At 42.8% G+C, this 20,585-nt stretch overlaps 1 protein-coding gene across 1 annotated transcript in view; it reads left to right on the top strand.

The window, feature by feature from the left end:
- The window catches only part of traf3ip1 (TNF receptor-associated factor 3 interacting protein 1), a 34,380-nt gene extending 21,706 nt beyond the window's left edge, over nt 1-12,674 (top strand). Inside the window, exons 14-15 of the mRNA XM_084085071.1 lie at nt 11,089-11,306; nt 11,988-12,674. Coding sequence (XP_083941197.1) covers nt 11,089-11,306; nt 11,988-12,153 — 384 coding nt within the window. The 3' untranslated portion in view covers nt 12,154-12,674. The remainder of the gene's footprint in view (nt 1-11,088; nt 11,307-11,987) is intronic.
- Nucleotides 12,675-20,585: the final 7,911 nt, after the last annotated feature.

Here is a 20,585-nt window from a genome sequence, read left to right as displayed (position 1 = left end):
GACTCCACAGTTTTATGTGTTGGACCCGAGTCATCGTCTAGCCGCACGTTAACCACTTGAACCCCTAGCGTCCCTGTTCTGGGATGGTCATAGTAGTCGAGAATAGACAAACATCCGGTGGAAATAGATGAACCTTTTGGAACACCAAAAAAACGCATCACGCGGGGCGTGTTGTGAGCTTGTAGATCTGCTATTTTCATTGTTCAATTTGGTTTAGTGTTTAATCTAGCTTCTTCTTATGCCTGTGCAACTCATAATTTCTACCTCCGATTGATCCCTCGGTTAAGAGATATTTTTCCCCTTTATAAACGAGCTGCACTATCTAAAATAGTGCAGGGATTCCTTGGTGCAACCGGACCACAGCGTGTAGGATTGATCCTAATTGACTTAACCCTTTAAGACCGGGAACGCATCCATGTGTCAGTGAGCTTGTATATCTGCTATTTTTGAATAGCCCAAAGAAATCTAAAAAATGACACAGATGAGTTCCCGGTTTTAATGGGTTAATACAGCCTCATCAGTTTTCAGGGATTCCAAGCCCCTCATTTCAGGGTATATCCTGTATGTGGTCTGCTTTGTGAGGTACCCTACAGTCTGAATAGGGAGGTAGATCTACTCATAGGAACTATTCAGAACCCCCCCCCCCCCCCCCCCCCCCCTCCATTACTGGCCTTGCCTCGTCAGCTGTATAAAGGACTATAATGACTTCCTTCCTGACATGAAAGGGTGGAGGGGGGTCACCGTAATGGAGTCGTCTTTCTTTTCTTGTAATCACGGCGGAACATGGAGGGTTAAAAAATGTAAATATTGAGCTTCCCCATCCCCATGTGGCGTGACAGGTTTGAAATTTCAGCGAGCGTTGGTTTTCTTTTTCTTTTCTTTTTTTTTTTTATATCGCTGACGTTTTATCAAAATACACCATCTTTCAGTTAGTTTTGATCCCTTTTGATTTATGACTGCACATGCAGTTCGACACGAAAAAGCTTTCACTTTACCGTTTCATGCCATTTTAACCCATTAAGACCGGGAACGCATCCGTGTCATTTTTTAGATTTATTTGGCTATTTAGACCCTCCAGAAAAATGCGATTACGCGATCGCAGAATTTACCGCATAATCAGCAAAATGGCGCATAATTATGCGGGGGTAAAGTTTTTTCAAAAAGGCCGCATCGCATCGCATAATATGTGCATCGCATAATACGCGCTTCGCATCACATATTTCCGCATATTTCACAACTTTTCACATATTTCGAGTTTTTCGCAACTTTTCGCATATTACTGCATATTTCACAACTTTCCGCATATTTCGCAACTTCCCACAATTTCACTGCATAAAATTGCAAAAAACGCATATTTCATCGCAAAATCAAGGATTTTAGCCTGCATAATCAAGAGTTTTAGCCTGCATAATCAAGAGTTTTAGCCTGCATAATCAAGAGTTTTAGCCTGCATAATCAAGGATTTTTGTCCGCTTTTCTGGAGGGTCTAGCTATTCAAAAAGCGCCGTGCTATGAGCTAGTAGATCTGCTATTTTTGAAAAATCGTGAACATATGTGCAAATCTTTCAATATATATTTTTGAAAGCGAACATTTGTTTCTGGGGTTCCCTGGTACAAAATATTTTACAAATGTTCGCTTTGAAAAATATATATTCAAAGATTTGTACACATTTTCACAATAAAAAAAAAATGCAGATCTACAAGCTCATAGCGTGGCACTCTGTGTCGCGCTATGAGCTTGTATATCTGGCATTTTTGAATAGCCAAATAAATCTTAAAAATGACACGGATGCTTTCCCGGTCTTCCTGGGTTAAGGAAATCCAGTCTGCGGCTTATGCACCCGTCGTAATAAGTTCTGCACTTCGTCTTCTACGCCTCCCCTCCGAATCCGTTTCGCTATTGTTAACCCATTAAGACCTGAGGCAGCGTCTAAAAAAATAAAAAATCCTAACAATTTTTCGGAAAAATATAAAAAAAATATTTTCACGATTTTTCAAAAATAGCAGATCTACAAGCTCGTAGCGCGGCACTCGGTGCCGCGCTACGAGCTTGTATATCTGCTATTTTTGAATAGCCAAAGACATCTAAAGTGACACGGATGCGTTCCAGGTATCAATGGGTTAATGCCAACGCCCGCCCACCGCATCGCCGAGCCGACGTAAATAAAAGGGAGCTCTCGAACAGTCGAAGCAATTGTATTTTGCCATATCCCCAACCACAGTGTGTGCGACTGAAGAATTTGCTGTATATTTATGGGGACGACCTTCCTCGTGACCCCTCGGCGCATTTGTATATTATTCCAAGATACTTCTCGGAGGGTTTCTTTTTTTATTTAGACAGAATCCTGCCCCCTTTTGCAAGCAGCTGCGTTTTCATAAGACTTTTTTTTGCGCACCCCTTTCCCCCCCCCCCCCCCCCCCCTTTTCTTTACCCCCCATCAAATTAGGCTTGATGAAGGTTCGTAACGTATAAATAAACCCCGTGGCACACAAATGGATGGCTGTTGAGTGAGAGTCACGGAGGAGAAAGGCCAGAATACTCTCTGCAGAATCGTCAGGAAAATAAATACTCCTCCCTGCAGGCCCCCGTGTCTTCATAAACATCCAGACATTTCTTTTTTTTTTTTCTTCATCTTTTTCCTTTTTTTGTGGAAACGTAAGGGGAAATGACCCTGCAGCATTCCATTAGCCGTATTGCTTTCGCAGAGGCCATGTTGACATATCGGAGGTATTGGGGGGGGTGAGGTTTCTGCAGAGAAATAACTGAAATTGGCATGATCTGATTTCAGGCCAGACCTCGGCCCTGGCAACGCGTTTCTGGATTTATGATTACGAGGCACGAATTTGCGAGGGGGAGCATTCAGAGGCGATCATCTTAAAGTCCCGGAGTCCCCGGAGCCTCTCTTGAGATACTTTTTGAATAACGTACCACCCCGCTGTGTTTCATTAACCCATTAAGGCCCGAGTCCGATTCTTAAAATGTTTTCTAAATCCTAGCAGTTTTTTGAAAAAAATATAAAAAATGTTTTTTCACGATTTTTCAAAAATAGCAGATCTACAAGCTCGTAGCGCGGCACTCGGTGCCGCGCTACGAGCTTGTAGATCTGCTATTTTTGAATAGTCAAAGAAATCTAAAGTGACACAGATGCGTGCCAGGTCTTAATGGGATAATATGAGTTCCCATTTGTCGGGGTCCTGTACAATGGAAGCCTTTAGTTGTCCCCCCCCCCCCCCCATTGGAGATTTCCCCCCCTCTGGTTCAGCTCGGGGGGCCCAAGGTGGTGATCTCAGCTCTGACCCCTAGGGGGGTACAGTGACCTTATAACAACATCCTGTGACCTCCTCGGGCCTCGCGGCCCTCGTCTTCCCTCCTCACCTCACTGACTCCCAGCTATTTTTATGATCTGACTGGACTTTTGGATGGGCTTTCTATGAAAAATGGAAGGAGGAAGGGCCATGAACAACTTCCAAGGACCCGATTCTCATCCTGTAATGTGTTGTTGCTCCGTTGGCCCACCTCTGAGACTTTCTCTGGGAACACGCAGTAAAAAGAGAAATTGAGCTGGATGTCCATCAGTGTCTCTAAATGGACACCGGTAGCCAGGAACGAGGCGCGCAGTCCCAGAGGTTTCAACTTGTTTCCACTTCGAGTGTCTGTGGTCTTCGATGATGTAATGCGTCCATTAATCAACTACGGTATAGAGTCTCTCTTTTTAACCCATTAAGACCTGACGCCGATTCTACAAATGTCTTCTAAATCCCAACAGTTTTCTGAAAAACATACGTTTCTATATCAGTGGTGCTCAAACCTTTTCATGCCAAGGACCCCCAAAATGATATGTATTTGGCCGCCGACCCCCATCTCAAAATATTTTGTTCCAGGGACCCCCCAGAAGCAAAGATTGGAGTTAAAAAGGTTCGCTTTGAAAATATATATATTCAAAGATTTGCACATCTTCACGATTAAAAAAAAAAAAAAGCAGATCTACAAGCTCGTAGCGCGGCACTCGGTGCCGCGCTACGAGCTTGTATATCTGCTATTTTTGAATAGCCAAAGTGTAAAATAATGCTTTTTAGCTCAAATCAAGAAGTGACACAGATGCGTTCCAGGTCTTAAAGGGTTAAATGTGTTGATCACTAAAGTTCCTGAACAATTAAGCGATTGAAAATGTGTCATCTTTGTTGAGAAGCACGACGACAAACTATAGTCCCAGGTCCCTCTCGCAAAGGAGATTCCATATCTGTGATGTTTACTTGGCTAAATTAAAGGTTTAATAAAAATGCAAATATAGATATTAGCCTAGTCTTGCGTAGCCAGATGATCGCTGATCTCCGCCTACCACTCTAGTGATCTAAATTCAGTGTAGGGACTAAAACTGGATGGAAATATTTCAGACATTTAAATAAATAAGTTAAATAACTGCATTGCAGAACCAATGCAAAGACGTAAGGGTATTCCTTTTTAAAGGAGGAGTTCACCCAAAAAATGACTTATTTTCTATCAATTACACACCCCATGAAGCCTTGATTTCATGGATTTATTTTTGTTTTTGTGGCATTCCTAAGACAATAATTTGATGACCGTGTGTATTTCCGGTAGGAGACACAAATAATCTACTTTGTGTCTCCTACCGGATACATTAGCCGGTAGGAGACGGGAATCAAATTATTAGCTTAGGAATGCGACAAAACCAAAAAATAATCCATGGATTCAAGGCTTCATAGGGTGTGCAATTGATAGAAAATAAGTAGTTTTATGGGTGAACTCCTCCTTTAACGGGACAGTGTCATGATTGGTTTTCAAAGAAGTGGGCATATAGTTCGTGGTCAACGTGGAGGCTAGAATAGCACTCTTTCTATTCTAGCCCCTACATGGAATTTAGATGTCACCAGACATATATTGGTAGGTGGAAATCACTGATCGTCTGGCCCACGCAAGACTAGAGCTTCTCTTGAAAGTGCAACGGTGTATACCTATAGTGATAGGTGCTCAACATGGCTCAGTCATGACAGGTTTTTACCTTTGTCATTAGTCCTCTTGTCCTGACCAACGTCAAGCTGATGAATGAAGTTGGTTGTTACATCACGAGGGAAGCTCTTCCCTCGTGCTGAACTCGTCCATTCATGGCTAAATTAACGTGTCTTTAACCCATTGAGACCTGAAGCCGATTCTACATGTCTCCTGAATCTCAACAGTTTTCTCAAAAACGTACGTTTCTATATCAGTGGTGCTCAATCTTTTTCATGTCAAGGACCCCCAAAATGACATGCATTTGGCCGCAGACCCCCATCAAAATATGTTGTTCCAGGGACCCCCCAGAAGCAAAGATTTGAGTTAAAAATGTTCGCTTTAAAAATATATACATTCAGAAGATTTGCAAAATTTTCACGATTTTTCAAAAATAGCAGATCTACAAGCTCGTAGCGCGGCACTCGGTGCCGCGCTACGAGCTTGTATATCTGCTATTTTTGAATAGCCCAAAGTGTAAAATAATGCTTTTTAGTTCAAATCTAAAAATGACACAGTTCCAGGTCTTAACGGGTTAATTAATGATACCCAAGAGGTTTCTAGGCCTCCGACGGGGATCCATGCGTGCTAGTCATTTTTCTTGTCAGAGGCTACTTTGAAGAATGCTCCTACCCGCCCCTTCTCTGCAACTCCCTATTACTGCTTTTTTTTTTTTGCCATGCAATTCCTAATTAAACTAATTAGCCATGTAAGGACAAGATGGATTCCACATTGCCGTGTGGCTTGAAGGGTTGCATGCCGAGTTTGTGAGGTCTGCCCATAGTGGTAGACCTGAGACAATAGAGTAGCCCTGGGGACTGATTTTTCAGGAGCATTAAAAAGTTAACAAAGTATTCAAAGTGCTTTTAATAACCACTTAAGCCCCGCATACCTTGTTGTATGAGCAAGAGAAAAGATGTCCTATCTTCAAGCTCACAACGTGAATTTGGGAGATTTGGATACATTTTAATTTTGAGATATTTTACCTATAATGACATGCCCATAATAGGGCCGCCAGGTTGAAAGTGGTTATCAAGCAGGTTTGTCCTAAACTAATAGAGGACTTAGGAATATGGACGTCTCTTGACAGACGGCTAGAAAAAGTGCTCCTCGGAGCACAGGTCTCCGCCAGGTCAGGTGCGTTATTGTGGCCTACTGGTGGCGCTATAATAGGCCAATGTGAAAAGGGTGCCATTTATTCCTAGGTCGTTCACGGCAATCGGACACTGCATTCATGATTTGAGGCATTTTGTTCCAAAATGTGTTTTGCTAAGTTAGACCTGCTGGTGGCGCTATAACAGGCCAATGTGAAAACGGGTGGCATTTCTTCCTTGGCCTAGTGGGAATGTGTTAGTGAAATTTCACGGAAATCGCAAGCTGCGTTCATGGTTTGAGGCATTTTGTTCAAAACGGAGTTCAAAACGGCCTCCAGGTGGCGCTATAACAGACCCATGTGAACATTTTGAGGCAGAGGTTCTGAATTGGCATCCAGGGAGTGTGTGTGCACAGTTTCGCAGCGACCGGGCCAACGGTGCCGGAGATAAGCTGCTAACACACGGACAGGACACACGGAAACACACACACACACACACACACACACACACACACACACACACACACACACACACACACACACACACACACACACACACGGACACACACACGGACACACACACACACACACACACAAACACGGACGGACGGAGGGTAAAACATACTCTCTCGCCATGCCTTTCGGCCTGGCGGAGACAATAAGAAAGCTAAACGACGGACCACCTGCTCTCGGTATAGCAGTGGCTCCCCTTTTTTAGACCCTTCTGCTTTGGACTTCCATCACTGTCTGAGATAATGGCAAAACCTAGCCACCCTCCTCCTCCTCCTCCTCCTCCTTCCTGCTTCTCCTACTGGGCCACCACATTCTAAACAAATATTGTTCTGGGATTCGGGGTGAGAAAGAGAGGAAAAACTAGGAGCTCACTGGTGTTGTTACGCCCCAACAGAGGCCTCTATAAAGCAGTGATTTATGTCCAGCCCGGACAGAGTCCACACAAACCAGGGGTCCTGTTTTCACTGCAGTTCTTTTTTAACCCATTGAGACCTGAAGCCGATTCTACACGTCTCCTAAATCTCAACAGCATTCTGAAAAAACGCATGTTTCTAAATCAGTGGTGCTCAATCTTTTTTCATGTCAAGGACCCCCAAAATGATATGCATTTGGCCGCGGACCCCCATCAAAATATGTTGTTCCAGGGACCCCCCCCAGAAGCAAAGGTTTGAGTTAGAAATGTTCGCTTTAAAAGTATTTATATTCAAAGTTTTGCACACATTTTCACGATTTTTCAAAAATAGCAGATCTACAAGCTCGTAGCGCGGCACTCGGTGCCGCGCTACGAGCTTGTAGATCTGCTATTTTTGAATAGCCCAAAGTGTAAAATAATGCTTTTTAGCTCAAGTCTAAAAATGACACAGTTCCAGGTCTTAATGGGTTAATATATATATATATATATATATTCCGAGACAGAGGCAAGAGGGGGCGGGAAATAGAGTGAAGCCGCGGGTCTCGCCTGGACCAGGCGGGCGGGCGGGCGGGCGGGCGGACCGCGGCCGTGCAAGGCGAATGAGCCATAAGAGTGTTTGTCTAGCTGCTGTGTTCTGCGGGGCCCCGGTGGAAAAGCCACCCACCTTGACGGAGGGACCCTTGGGCCTGGGCGTTTCGACCCTCACACCCCCGGGCCACCGCAAAAAAAAGGGTAAAAAAAAAAGAAGGCAACTTGTCAATTTCTACATTTTCTTTCGCTTTGCTTCCTGAAGGGAATGAGCGGCAAACATTTGAGGTTTTCATGTGTTTTTTCTCTCCAGCACGGGTCCTGTCTTGTTAAGACGCTTTTCAACGTTGTAATTACCGAGCCGTTTGGTTTGTTTTTAACCCTTTAAAACCTGGAACTGTGTCATTTTTATATTTGAGCTAAAAAGCATTATTTTACACTTTGGGCTATTCAAAAATAGCAAATCTACAAGCTCGTAGCGCGGCACCGAGTGCCGCGCTACGAGCTTGTAGATCTGCTATTTTTGAAAAATCGTGAAAATGTGTGCAAATCTTTGAATATGTATATTTTTAAAGCGAACATTTTTAACTCAAATCTTTGCTTCTTGGGGGTCCCTGGAACAAAATATTTTGATTGGGGTCCGCGGCCAAATACATATAATTTTGGGGGTCCATGACATGAAAAAGATTGAACACCACTGATATAGAAACATACGTTTTTCAGAAAACTGTTGAGATTTAGGAGACATGTAGAATCGGCTTCAGTCTCAGATGGCTTGATAAGACAGGGGGCTCCTAACAAATGTGGAACCCGGCTCTTTGCCAAAACGTGATATTTGGCCTCCTACCCCGGTGGACTGTGTGACGGGTCGGCGTGTTTTTGAAGGGGAAGTTGTCAGTTAGTTTACACACTGTCGCAAACGGTGATTTTTCTGTTGCCGCACAAAGGCAGGTGCTTCCATCTGTGGAGCCCGCGAATGACATAAATTGGGCCGAGCGTTGAACTTGAAAGGGGGCATAAGTGTAGTAGTTGTTACTCAATACTGTAGTAAAATAACCTCGCTGCCACAGCCTGTTACTTAAATAAACAAGGCTTTTAAGACCAGGAGTGTGTGGGTGGGTGCCGTGTGTCCACTATATCTGCGTGTGCTTATGCCTCTGGTTGGTAGTGCTATGCCTTTACGTGTGTGTGTGTGGGGGGGGGGGGGGGTGGGTGAGAGAGAGAGAGAGAGAGAGTGCATGCATGCATGTGTGTGTGTGGCGTTAGGCTAGTCAGACCTAGCGCTCTGTCATTTCACTGACTCAGACTCTCTCACACACAGACGCGCTCACACACACACGCACACACACACACGCACACACTGAAGAGGCCTTGCAGAGCCCAGCTGAGCAAACATCACTGGGTCTGGTCGTGCCAAGGGGAGGCCCTTCTCTAATACCTCTCCCCCCCCCCCCCATCAAGGGGGCTGAGGGTAACCGGGACATAGCAGAACCCCCTCAACCCCACCATCATACACTGGAGGCCTTCACCAGCCCAGTCAGCCAGTCCCCCCCCCTACATTAACCAACACAATTCAGCCACGCTTTTGATCTTTATATATACAAGTAGGTTGGTAGAATTCCTGCTTAACATTTTTAGCCTTGAAATCCTAAACCACTAAATGCAGTCCTGCTCTGGCCATGGGCATTTGATACTTTGCTAGCAAGTGTAGAATTCCTGAAGAGGGTTTATTATGTTTTGGTTGAGGGAGACGTGTGTGTGTGTGTGTGTGTGTGTGTGTGTGTGTGTGTGTGCGTGTGCGTGTGTGACATGTTTGCATCTGTGTGTGCATTCTTGTAACTGGTTTATTGCAGCTCATAGTGTTAAAACCAAACAGTTTATCTTCCAAGTTACTTTTAACTTAACTAACACTTGTGACTTTATTTCACTTTTGCCAGGTAGACCTAAGACATGCTTTAAATGTTTTTAACCACAGGTCAAATCACCAAGATGTGTGAAGAGTTTATCTCATTTACACAATATTAAAATCTCTCTCTATTTCAAAATGCCCAACAGTACAAAATGAAAACAAAACCGGGAGCTTCCTGAAGGGTAGTATGTAACGTTGCCATTCGTTATATTGTGAGGAGGACATGTGAAAATCTGAATGAACACTTTCCAGTGCATTCTGTGTGCCAAGAGCTTGCTCTTTGTGCCGGAAAATCGCTGCTAGACAATGTAAAACGATGCATTTTATGTGATTCTCTCTAGAACACTAGAACGATGAGACTAAAAAATGTAAATAATAAGCAGAGATGCCTTTATCTCCTGTTATTGATAATTAACTTTGGATAATTATGTTTAGAAAAATATGGATAAATATAGTGTTTATTAAACAAAACCCAGTATAGTTCTATTCTATAGACTATTTCTATTTACTAATCATAGCATATCAAGTAAATCCTATTGATCCCAATCCCTTATCCTCCTATGCTAACCTTCCTACTTTTGGGCATGTTATTATGAAAATGAAAACCGTCACGAATGTTCCAAAAATAGCAGATCTACAAGCTCTACAAGACAGTGGTTTTCAACCAGTGGTCCGGGGACCACCAGTGGTCCTTGCGGGAGTACCAGGGGGTCCCCAGCGAAATGAGTTAACATAGCGTCACAATCATTTTAACCACTTAGCTTTGGGCTATTCAAAAATAGCAGATATACAAGCTCATGGCGCGGCACCGAGTGCCGCGCCATGAGCTTGTATATCTGCTATTTTTGAAAAACCTTGAAAAACCGTGCATATCTTTGATCATTTATATTTTTTTAAAGCGAAAATTAACTGATGTCTTTGCTTCTGGGGGGGTCCCTGGCACGAAACATTTTCAAATGGTGGTCCGCAGCCAAATGTATATCAATTTTAGGGGTCCTTGGCATGAAAAAGGTTGAAAACCACTGCTCTATAAGCAGTGGTGGAAAGTAACTGAGTACATTTACTTAAGTACTGTACTTAAGTACAATTTTGAGGTATTTGTACTTTACTTGAGTATTTCCAATTTCCAATACTTTTACTTCTACTCCACTACATCTCAGAGGCAAATATTGTACTTTTACTCCACTACATTTACTTGTAAACTTTAGTTACTAGTTATTTTTCAGATATACATTATGACATAATGAAACATACATTAACCACTTTAAACCTATTTTACACCTAGGCTATTTGAAAATAGCCGATCTACAAGCTCACAACGCGTCGCATCGCGACGCGTTGTGAGCTTGTAGATCGGCTATTTTCAAATATTTAGTACTTTTACTTTTGGTACTTTAAGTACATTTTGATGCCAATACTTTTGTACTTTTACTCAAGTACATTTTTAATTCTGGACTTTTACTTGTAACAGAGTATTTTTATATTGCAGTATTGGTACTTTTACTTAAGTAAAGAATTTGAGTACTTTTTCCACCACTGTCTATAAGATATACAAGCTCTGTGAGCTCGTAGATCGGCACATTTTCGCTATTTTTTTCACCCCGTCCCCCCCGATCCACATCCAGAGCGTGGTGTCCGAGGCGGCGAGGAAGAAGGAGCGCGACCTGGTGTCGCGGGAGATCGAGCGCCTGCGCTCGTCCATCCAGACGGTGTGCCGGAGCGCCCTGCCCCTGGGCAAGATCATGGACTACATCCAGGAGGACATGGACTCCATGCAGGCCGAGCTGCACACCTGGCGCCAGGAGAACAAGCGGCACGCCCAGGCCCTCCTGCAGGAGCAGAGGTACGGAGAGAACACACACACACACACACACACACTTAAAGGAGAATTTTGAGGTACTTTTACTTTACTGGAGTATTTGTGTCCAATTGTCTATACTTTTACTTCTACTCCACTACATCTCGGAGGCAAATATTGTACTTTTACTCCACTACAATTATTTGAAAACTTTAGTTACTTTGCAGATATAAATGATTACATAATAAAACATATTGCGCGCACACACACACACACACACACACACACACACACACACACACACACGGCACATTTCGCATGATCACAGTTTAGGCGTGATGCATTTTATTTATAAAGCACTTTACATTCATAGACACACACACACACACACACATACACAGTGTTGCCAGTTTCGGTGAGAGAAACAAGCAACCAGGTCTAGGAAAACCAGCCCAAAAGAAGCGACTATGCACTTTAACACACATCAGCTATTTGAAAATAGCAGATCTACAAGCTCACTGCTATTTGAAAATAGCAGATCTACAAGCACACAACGCGTCGCGATGCGACGCGTTGTGAGCTTGTAGATCGGCTATTTTCAAATAGAATCTTGCGGGAAAATTATAATAAGCAGATCTGGCAACCCTGCACACACACAGACAATTGTCAGATGACCGAATGCTTTGTGATTCTACGTTTTGTGTGTGTTGACTGTGTGTGCCACAGAGCGACAGACGGTGCGGTGGAGCCCCTTAAAACCGAGCTGGTCGAGCTGGAGCAGCTGATCAAGGACCAGCAGGACAAGATCTGCGCCGTCAAGGCCAACATCCTGAAGAACGAAGAGAAGATCCAAAAGATGGTGACTAGCATCAACTTTTCCTCCAGGACATGAGGGGAAACAAAAGTCTATGAAATAAACTTTTATTTTTTAAGCACTGACGTTTTTTTTTCCCGAGACAAATCAGTTCTTGCATTGAGTAAATGGTAAACAATTAAAAGCTGCTCTTTCAAGGGGTTTCAAGCAGTGTCCCCCCCCAATATCCATACACTACCATTTCTAGGAACGTGGCACGAACCTCTTGCCAAATCTGGTCGCTCGTAGCTGTGGGCTGGTTGTCTCCTCTATCAGCCACTCTGGCGGGGTAACCAATCACGGTTACGAAGGTCCTGTTCTCATCTAAAAAACAGATGCCTGGCCAAACAGTAAAAAAAAGTGGCGAGTGAATTTGCAAGCCACTGTGGATGGAGCACAATGAAACGTTGACCTGCCACGCACACAATACACCCCCCACTCACCCCTGCCCCGTTACTTAACTATTTCCTTGTGCCTTTGTGGAAGCGAAGACCTTTATCCCGCGGGGGAAATTTCAGCTTCACCCAGGTGATGATGATGGCTGCTCAGATGGTCATGAGCGCTCGGAGGGGGGGCGGGGGGGGGGCTGTTCGGGGTTAACCCATTAAGACCTGAGGCGATTCTTTGAAAAAAAATCTAAATCCTAACAGTTTTTTGAAAAAAAATCTACAACATTTTTTTTCATTTTTTTTCAAAAATAGCAGATCTACAAGCTCATAGCGCGGCACTCGGTGCCGCGCTATGAGCTTGTAGATCGGCTATTTTTGAATAGCCAAAGAAATCTAAAGTGACACAGATGCGTTCCAGGTCTCAATGGGTTTAAGTGTCTTGCTCAGGGACACTTCGACACGGGCGTGCCGAGAAGCGAACCGGTGACCTTCTGATTACTAGGCGGCCTCTCTACCCACTAAGCTACGGATGGCCGGATTTAGTTTCAGCTTCACCACCCGAGCTGATGGCTGCTCAGATGGTCATGGTTGAGCGCATGTGGGAGAGGTGTTGGGAGTCAGCTAGGTGTCTTGCTTAGGAACGCTTTTGACATGTACTGTATAACTGGGTGGGATGAGGGTTGGAACCGGCAACCTTCCAATTCCCCGACGGTCTCTCTGCCCACTGCAGCTGCCACAAATTAACGAGCCAGTGAATGCTTCACTTGCTCAAAAAAAGGTGTGTCGTTTGTAACTGCTTGAGAAGACCAAGGGACATTTCAAGGTGAGCAGACATGTCCATGGAAATACTAAGCAATTCTCAGTCCAATGTCATATATTTTAATTTTCATTAACCAATTACAAACATAAACTCAGACAGTATTTAGCCCTTACCCACTGCTATGTGCAGAACCTTTATAGTTTCATTGGACTTGTAGTATTCATGCGTTCTTTAAGTTGCCTGGTTTTAAATGTGATCGGCGCATCTCTCATGGTAATCTGGGACTCAGTCTACAGTGCTTTTCAGTGGCACATTCATCTGGTTGAAAACTGGAAACGTGTTCAAATCAACTTATTTGATAGCACTGACTTATTAACTCATTTATATTCCACTGTAACATCAACCGAGGACAACTCTGACTAATCGCGCTTTGGCAGTTTTGACAGCCACTGGTTTCTTTGTTTACCGGAACCTCTTTGTAGCTTGTAAAAAAGCAATATACTCAATGTGTACAGTACCTGTTTGTCTAGTGGCATCTCTTCCATTGTTCCACTTGTGAAGCACCACTGCACTTTGAGAAACAACATTAACCACTTAACCACAGTCAGTAACCCTGGCATCCCTATTTTGGGCATGTCAATTATAGATGGAAATTTCCAAAAATGTCCACCTATAATGAATGACATGCCCAAAATTGGGACGCCAGGTTCAAAATGGTTAAAGGAGGTACTGTAGCTAGAATAGCTATGCTTTCTTTCTTTCTTTTAAGGAAATCTTTTTCCAGAATGACCAAAACAAAAAAAAAGATTAGGAGCACACAAAAAAAACTATTTGTGGTGGATGTATTTTTCACATTACTGTGGAGGCCCCTACATCCTAAACCCAGGGTTTGTTGGTTGCTCTTTTGGAGCAAGGCAACATTTATACTGTACTTGGTTGCTCGCTGTGTTGTGCATGTGCACGGAAAATAACGTGTTGCGTTGTGAGCTGTGAGTATAAAACAGGCTTCAGTACTGCAGGTATTAAGAAGTGGGACGATGGCTTCTTCTATATTAAGCCCAATGCATACTACACACACCAGAACAGACGAAATGTGTACACACTGCTTGGCTCGAGCCAGTGCACTCGCCACCAACGGCACAAGCCGTGGTGGGCGGGTTCTGTTCTATGACAGTATGAAATGCAATTTGTCTGTCAAGACGTTTTTTCGGTTTGGGTATTGTGTAGTATGCAGCTACCGTTTGTTCATAAAATTCCATACAAACAAATGATATATATAAACATAAGACTGAAGCCATATTTGGTCGCTGTCCAACATGATAATTGCAGATGAAAAGGGAACCATGAATGAACCAAATCAGTGTCCCGATTTGCCAGAAAATGTCAATAATGTATCTACGTATTTCTTCCTGTACTTTGTGTAAAACAAAGTAGAGCATAGAATTCTAATGTGCAGTGGCCTGTCACGACTTTTTTTGCAACGGTAAAGCATTATGCTTAAATGTGCACCAGTGTCAAGCACTGAAAATAGCATATCTACAAGTGAACTTGTATATTGGCTATTTGATGCACCACGCAGAGCACAACCAAGTATAAATCAGGCATAACATTTCATCACACTATTTACTACAGTGAATATCTATTTTGTGGTCACAGATGTATTGTATATTTCACTTCATTTTCATATCAGTATTATAGTTATAGCCCATGGAATGTAAATGTGAACATAGATGTATTTGGAAATAAAAAAACATGTACGGTTTAAATACTTTCCAACTGTAAATCCTGGACAGTGGGGGCCCATTTCTGAAATATACTTAAAATAAAATATTCCATATATTTTGTATGAAAGGACCATTTACACTGTAAACTAATTTGTACCATTTCCACAGTTGCGCTTTAAACTGTATATTATGTATATCTGGAGTCTGTATCATAGTTAAGATAATTATATAATTTTTGTAGTGGAGTGAATTAAATGGTTACATTTCAATAAGCATTTGTCTCCATGTCATTTTTTGTGTTTTTAAGGCAACTTAATGATTGGTAATTATATGCAAAATTACCATAGTTTCAGTTTTTGACAAGTTCAACCAAAGTCCTTGTGACATTTGGAACACCCGAGTCACACTTGCAAGGAGACCCATTTTCTTTCAAGCAGAGCCTGACATGACATATTCAAAACCTTCAAATTTTCATTAAAGGCCCTTAGTTAGAACATCGGCACTGATTTTTCTCCGGCAAGCCATGAAACAGCTGCGACACACAAAAAGCATTAGGAAGCCCTTAAATGGCCATTAAGAAAGATTTGGACAGAGCATTTGTAATACAAATCAATTTAGCCAAAGGCCCCCCTCACAGAGAGCTTGGACACCTGCTTTAAGTAAAGACGCTGGCCTTAGCCTCAACAGTTGGATTAAGAGACCACAGTACAATCCAGTTACAGCTCCCATTATCCAGTCTGCGTTTACTTTTTCACTGCAGGGTTCTGCAAACAAAACTACATTGTCAAAAAACTAGAAAGAAGTGACATGGTTTAGGAGAAGGCTGCCTCCAAACTTTTAGACTTTGAGCTTAACAATAGTTGGTGCCGCTAATGAACGATTTGATTTGACAACTGGAGTGGGCTCCTAAGATACACATCACCCTTTTCATTGCTCTGGCCCTGCAGTCGCCCACTAATCCGTATAGTAGGCCAGGTTGAAAGGGCCGGCCAATCCTTAATTTTAACACAAACCACACCACTTTGTTTGGAAGCACAGGGCTATGGTTTGGACCGCTGAGAGTGGCTGTAACCTCACAAAATCATAGCTTGCAGCTCTGAAGTACGTACTACTACTACGTCCATTGCCAGTTAATCATTTTACATGTTCTTTTATTGCACTTTATAATTTAAGGACTGAAATAATACTATTTACAGCGAAAACCTTAAATATAAACTAGTCACAATAATGTAGTCTTTTACGCTATTGTGAACTTAAGACATTTTTATGGTCACTCGGTTGACATTCATTGTATCAAGCATTGCCTTTTAGAAAGGAGTATTGCCTTTGACTGGCGTAGATACTTTACTGAAGTATCTATCCAGATGTATTCCTTTTTTTCCACCATGGATATGGGGGTATTAGTGTGTTTACAGAGCTGGAGGGTCTCTTTAGCCCTGTCTGTCCAGGGCCAGGGTGACACATGGAACTGCTGACCTGTCTGTTTATTTTTAGACCGCCGCCAGAGCCGCTACATCCACGGTTCAACTGTCGTCAGGCAGCAGTGAAAGCCACAGCTCCATGGCTCCACGTGAGAGACTCCCAGCGACCACAGTCTCCCACCCGCCACAGATAGACTGTTAAAAAAAGATGGTGCATTCACATTAACATGTTTTGTATTGTAAAAAGATGGTGCATTCACACATTAACACGTTAGAATGTAAAAATATGGTGCGTTAAAGGAGTAGTTCACCCCCAAAAAAAACATATTTTCTATCAATTACACACCCCATGAAGCCTTGAATTCATGGAGTTTTTTTAATAAACCAATAATATGATGACCGGCGGAGTCAATGGAGACGGTCATCAAATGATTGGCTCAGGAATGCGACAAAAACAAAGAAATCTCCACGAATTCGAGGCTTCATGGGGTGTGTAATTGATAGAAAATATGTAATTTTTTGGGGGGTGAACCACTGCATTAACATGTTAGATACAGCCCTGGGCACCAAGCTCGGGGGAGCACCAAACGCCTGGCCAAAAAAGGAAGAAAGACCCGAGTATTGCAAGTAACGTGAAAACACTGTCCGGAGGCAGCTGAAATAGCTCTACATCAGGGGTATTCAACGTTTTCAGCCCAAGGACCCCCTAGCTGAGAGAGAGCTGAAGCAGGGACCCCCTCTATATTGTATACAATTGTGTTTTAGATTCAACTTTTTAAACGTTTACGTTTACTGTTCTTTTTTCCCTCTACACCTACTGTATACCTCTTAGCCAAAAATAGCCGAGCTTGTAGATCGGCTATTTTTGGCGAAAGTTCTCCTCAGAAAAGGGATGCTAGGGTTCAAGTGGTTAATGTAAAAAAAAAAAACATATCACACAAAGATTTGGCGGACCCCCTGTAGTAACTCTGAGGACCCCCTGTTGAAGACCTCTGCTCTACATTGATGCATAAATGCGTCGGCAAGAACCGCTCATCTCACGGATGGCCCACCTTCTTACAAAAGTCGCATGGCCAGACTGTTGCCACCCACAATTTTTCGGAGTTTGTGAAATAGTTGTCTGGCTACGCGAGACTAGTTGTGGCGGGGGGGGGGGGGGCACCAAGCCTGGTCGTAGCCCAGGGCACCACAAAGGGTTAATCCGGCCCTGGTTAGATGGCGTGTAAAAAAAAAGATGGTGCATTCACATTATCATGTTAGATCAGTGGTTCTCAAACTTTTTCATGTCAAGGACCCCCAAATTGACACTTATTAGCCCGCGGACCCCCATTTGAAAAGATAAGCCAGGGACCCCCATTTGAAAAGATAAGCCAGGGACCCCCATAAGAGAAGATAGCAGTGATTCTCAATCATTATAATTTAAGGACCCCCCAGTTTGACATGCATTAGGCTACGGACCCCCATTTAATGGCATTTCTATCTCTGGGACCCCAATTCATGTTGTAAACTTAATGTTAATTTAACTCTGAGAGTGTACAAATGGAACCAAATGGACCCGTTAGCGTTAGGGTCCATTTGGTTCCATTTGTACACTCTCAGAGTTACAGACCCATGAGGGTCCATTTGGTTCCTATAAATCATTTAGCTGGGGACCCCCTGGTATCCCCTCACGTACCCCTGGGGGTCCCCGGACCCCACTTTGAGAACCAATGTGTTAGATAACCTGTAAAAAGATGGTGCATTTGCATTAACATGTTAGTGCAGTTACAGTGATGCTCGTATCCAGTGCACTGCCACAAGGTATACATCAAACTGTCCCTGAACTCAGTCAGGTCCCTGAGCAGGCACTCCTATTTTTATGATGGATTTATAGGAGTCGAGAAGTCAAAAAGTACTTAAACATATTAAAATGTATGTTGTGTTTTATTATAGCTTAGAGCCCTCTCGAGACCGGTGAACAATTCTTTGACCAGTAGAACAACTTTGGTGCAAAAACAATGTTTTTGAAATGACTATTCCTTTGAGTTACAGCCTGCTTTGACCAAGCGGTTTCATTTATTATAATTATTATAAGCCTTTGATATGTTACAGCATTGGTTCTCAAGGTGGGGGAAAGATATGGATTATTACATTAAATGATTGAGAAGTACCCCTGAGAGAGTTCCAGGGGGTCCCCAGCTAAATGTGTTAATATAGCGTCACAATAATGTTAACCGTTTATACTTTGGCTATTCAAAAATAGCAGATATACAAGCTCGCGCTATGAGCTTGCTTGTATATCTGCTATTTTTGAAAAATCGTGGAAGATTTGTGCAATATATATATCTTTAAGCAAACATTTCTAACTCAAATCTTTGCTTCTGGGGGTCCCTGGAACAACATATTTGAGATGGGGGCCAAATACATATCATTTTGGGGGTCCTTGGTATGAAAACGTTTGAGAACCACTGTGTTACAGGTTAGTAGGCCTACATTCAAAGCAGCATATCTCCTCGAGTTATCAGACAGCAGCAGTACAAATTCAATTCAACAATTCAGATCCATGAACTTGTATTAGGGGATTTCATTCTACCAGAAAGGGGATATGGTTATTGACTTTATTGTCCCACTCGGTTGTGCTCACCTGACTAAATTTACTACATGTAAGGACTCTGGAAAGCAATGCTACAGGCATTGGCACCAAATATGAATATTTTTTTATATAAAAGTGGTTCTCAACCAGTGGTCCAGGGACCACCAGTGGTCCTTGGGGAGGTAACAGGGGGTCCCCAGCAAAATGAGTTAACATAGCGTCACAATCATTTTAACCACTTAGCTTTGGCTATTCAAAAATAGCAGGTGCCGCGCTATGAGCTTGCAGATCTGCTATTTTTTTTTAATCTTGAAATTGTGTTCAAATCTTTGAGTATATATATATTTTTAAAGCACATTTTTAATTCAAATCTTTGCTTCTGGGGGGGTCCTGGCACAAAACATTTTCAGATGGGGGTCCGCGGCCAAATGTATATCAATTTAGGGGTCCTTGGCATGAAAAAGGTTGAAAACCACTGTTATATAAGATTCTTTAGGGGCCTTGAACTGACAAAAATGCGGTGGTTTCTGTATTATCCATGGGGGCCCCACTGTCATGTTGCCATGGCCCAAGCAATTCTCCTACAGGCTACAGGTGTCACATGCCTAAACCTAACCCTAACCCTAACCCTAACCTCAGTAAGACTATGCCTAAACCTAACCCTAACCCTAACCCTAACCTCAGTAAAACTATGCCTGCCGGGGAGCCAATCAGACACGTAAGGCGGGTCTAAATCCAGGACGCGGCGTGGGATTCATAATAACGCGTCATTTAGCCTGCTCATATTGTCTCTCCAGTCTACTGTTTAACCCAGGGGTCTTCAATAGGAGGTCCGGGACCCCTAGGGGGTCCTCAGAGTTACTACAGGGGGTCCGCCAAATATTTGTGATATGATTTTTTTTTTTACATTAACCACTTGAACCCTAGTATCCCTTTTTTGAGGAGAACTTTAGCCAAAAATAGCAGATCTACAAGCTCACAACGCCTCACGCTTCGAGGCGTTGTGAGCTTGTAGATTGGCTATTTCTGGCAAAGAGGTTTAGGTGTAGAGGGAAAAAAGAGCAGACCAAGTAATACAAAAAAAGTTTAATCTAAACACAATTTTGTACATTATAGTGGGGGTCCCTGCTTCATCCCTCTCTCAGCTAGGGGGTCCTTGGCCTGAAAACGTTGAAGACCCCTGGTTTAACCCATGGCATGCCAGCATAGCCGTGTTAATATCAATTATATATTTAGTCCAACAATGTCTCTTAACTTTTGGCAGTGGTGGAAAAAGTACTCACATTAACTACGTAAGTAAAAGTATCAATACTGCAATGTAGAAATACTCTGTTACAAGTGAAAGTGCGGAATTCAAAATTAAAGTACAAAAGTATTAGTACCAAAAAGTAGAAAGTATACTCATTATGCAGAATGTCCCATTTCATACCATGACAGTCATCAGGGCTAGTAAAGTAAATGTCTTAGTTACACCACTGGCACAAATTAGAAAAAGGGTGTGATGTGTTTTTCTTTTTTTTTCTTCCCAAACCCAAATCCACGTTTGGGAAAACGTTTAAAGGGAAGGAGGCGTCGTTCCCCTTTAAATCTTTCCAAAATAGGAGC

This window comes from Gymnoscopelus microlampas (genome assembly GCF_963454915.1).
Source record: "Gymnoscopelus microlampas genome assembly, chromosome: 17".
Lineage (NCBI taxonomy): Eukaryota > Metazoa > Chordata > Actinopteri > Myctophiformes > Myctophidae > Gymnoscopelus > Gymnoscopelus microlampas.
This window is presented reverse-complemented; position numbering and strand designations above follow the sequence as displayed.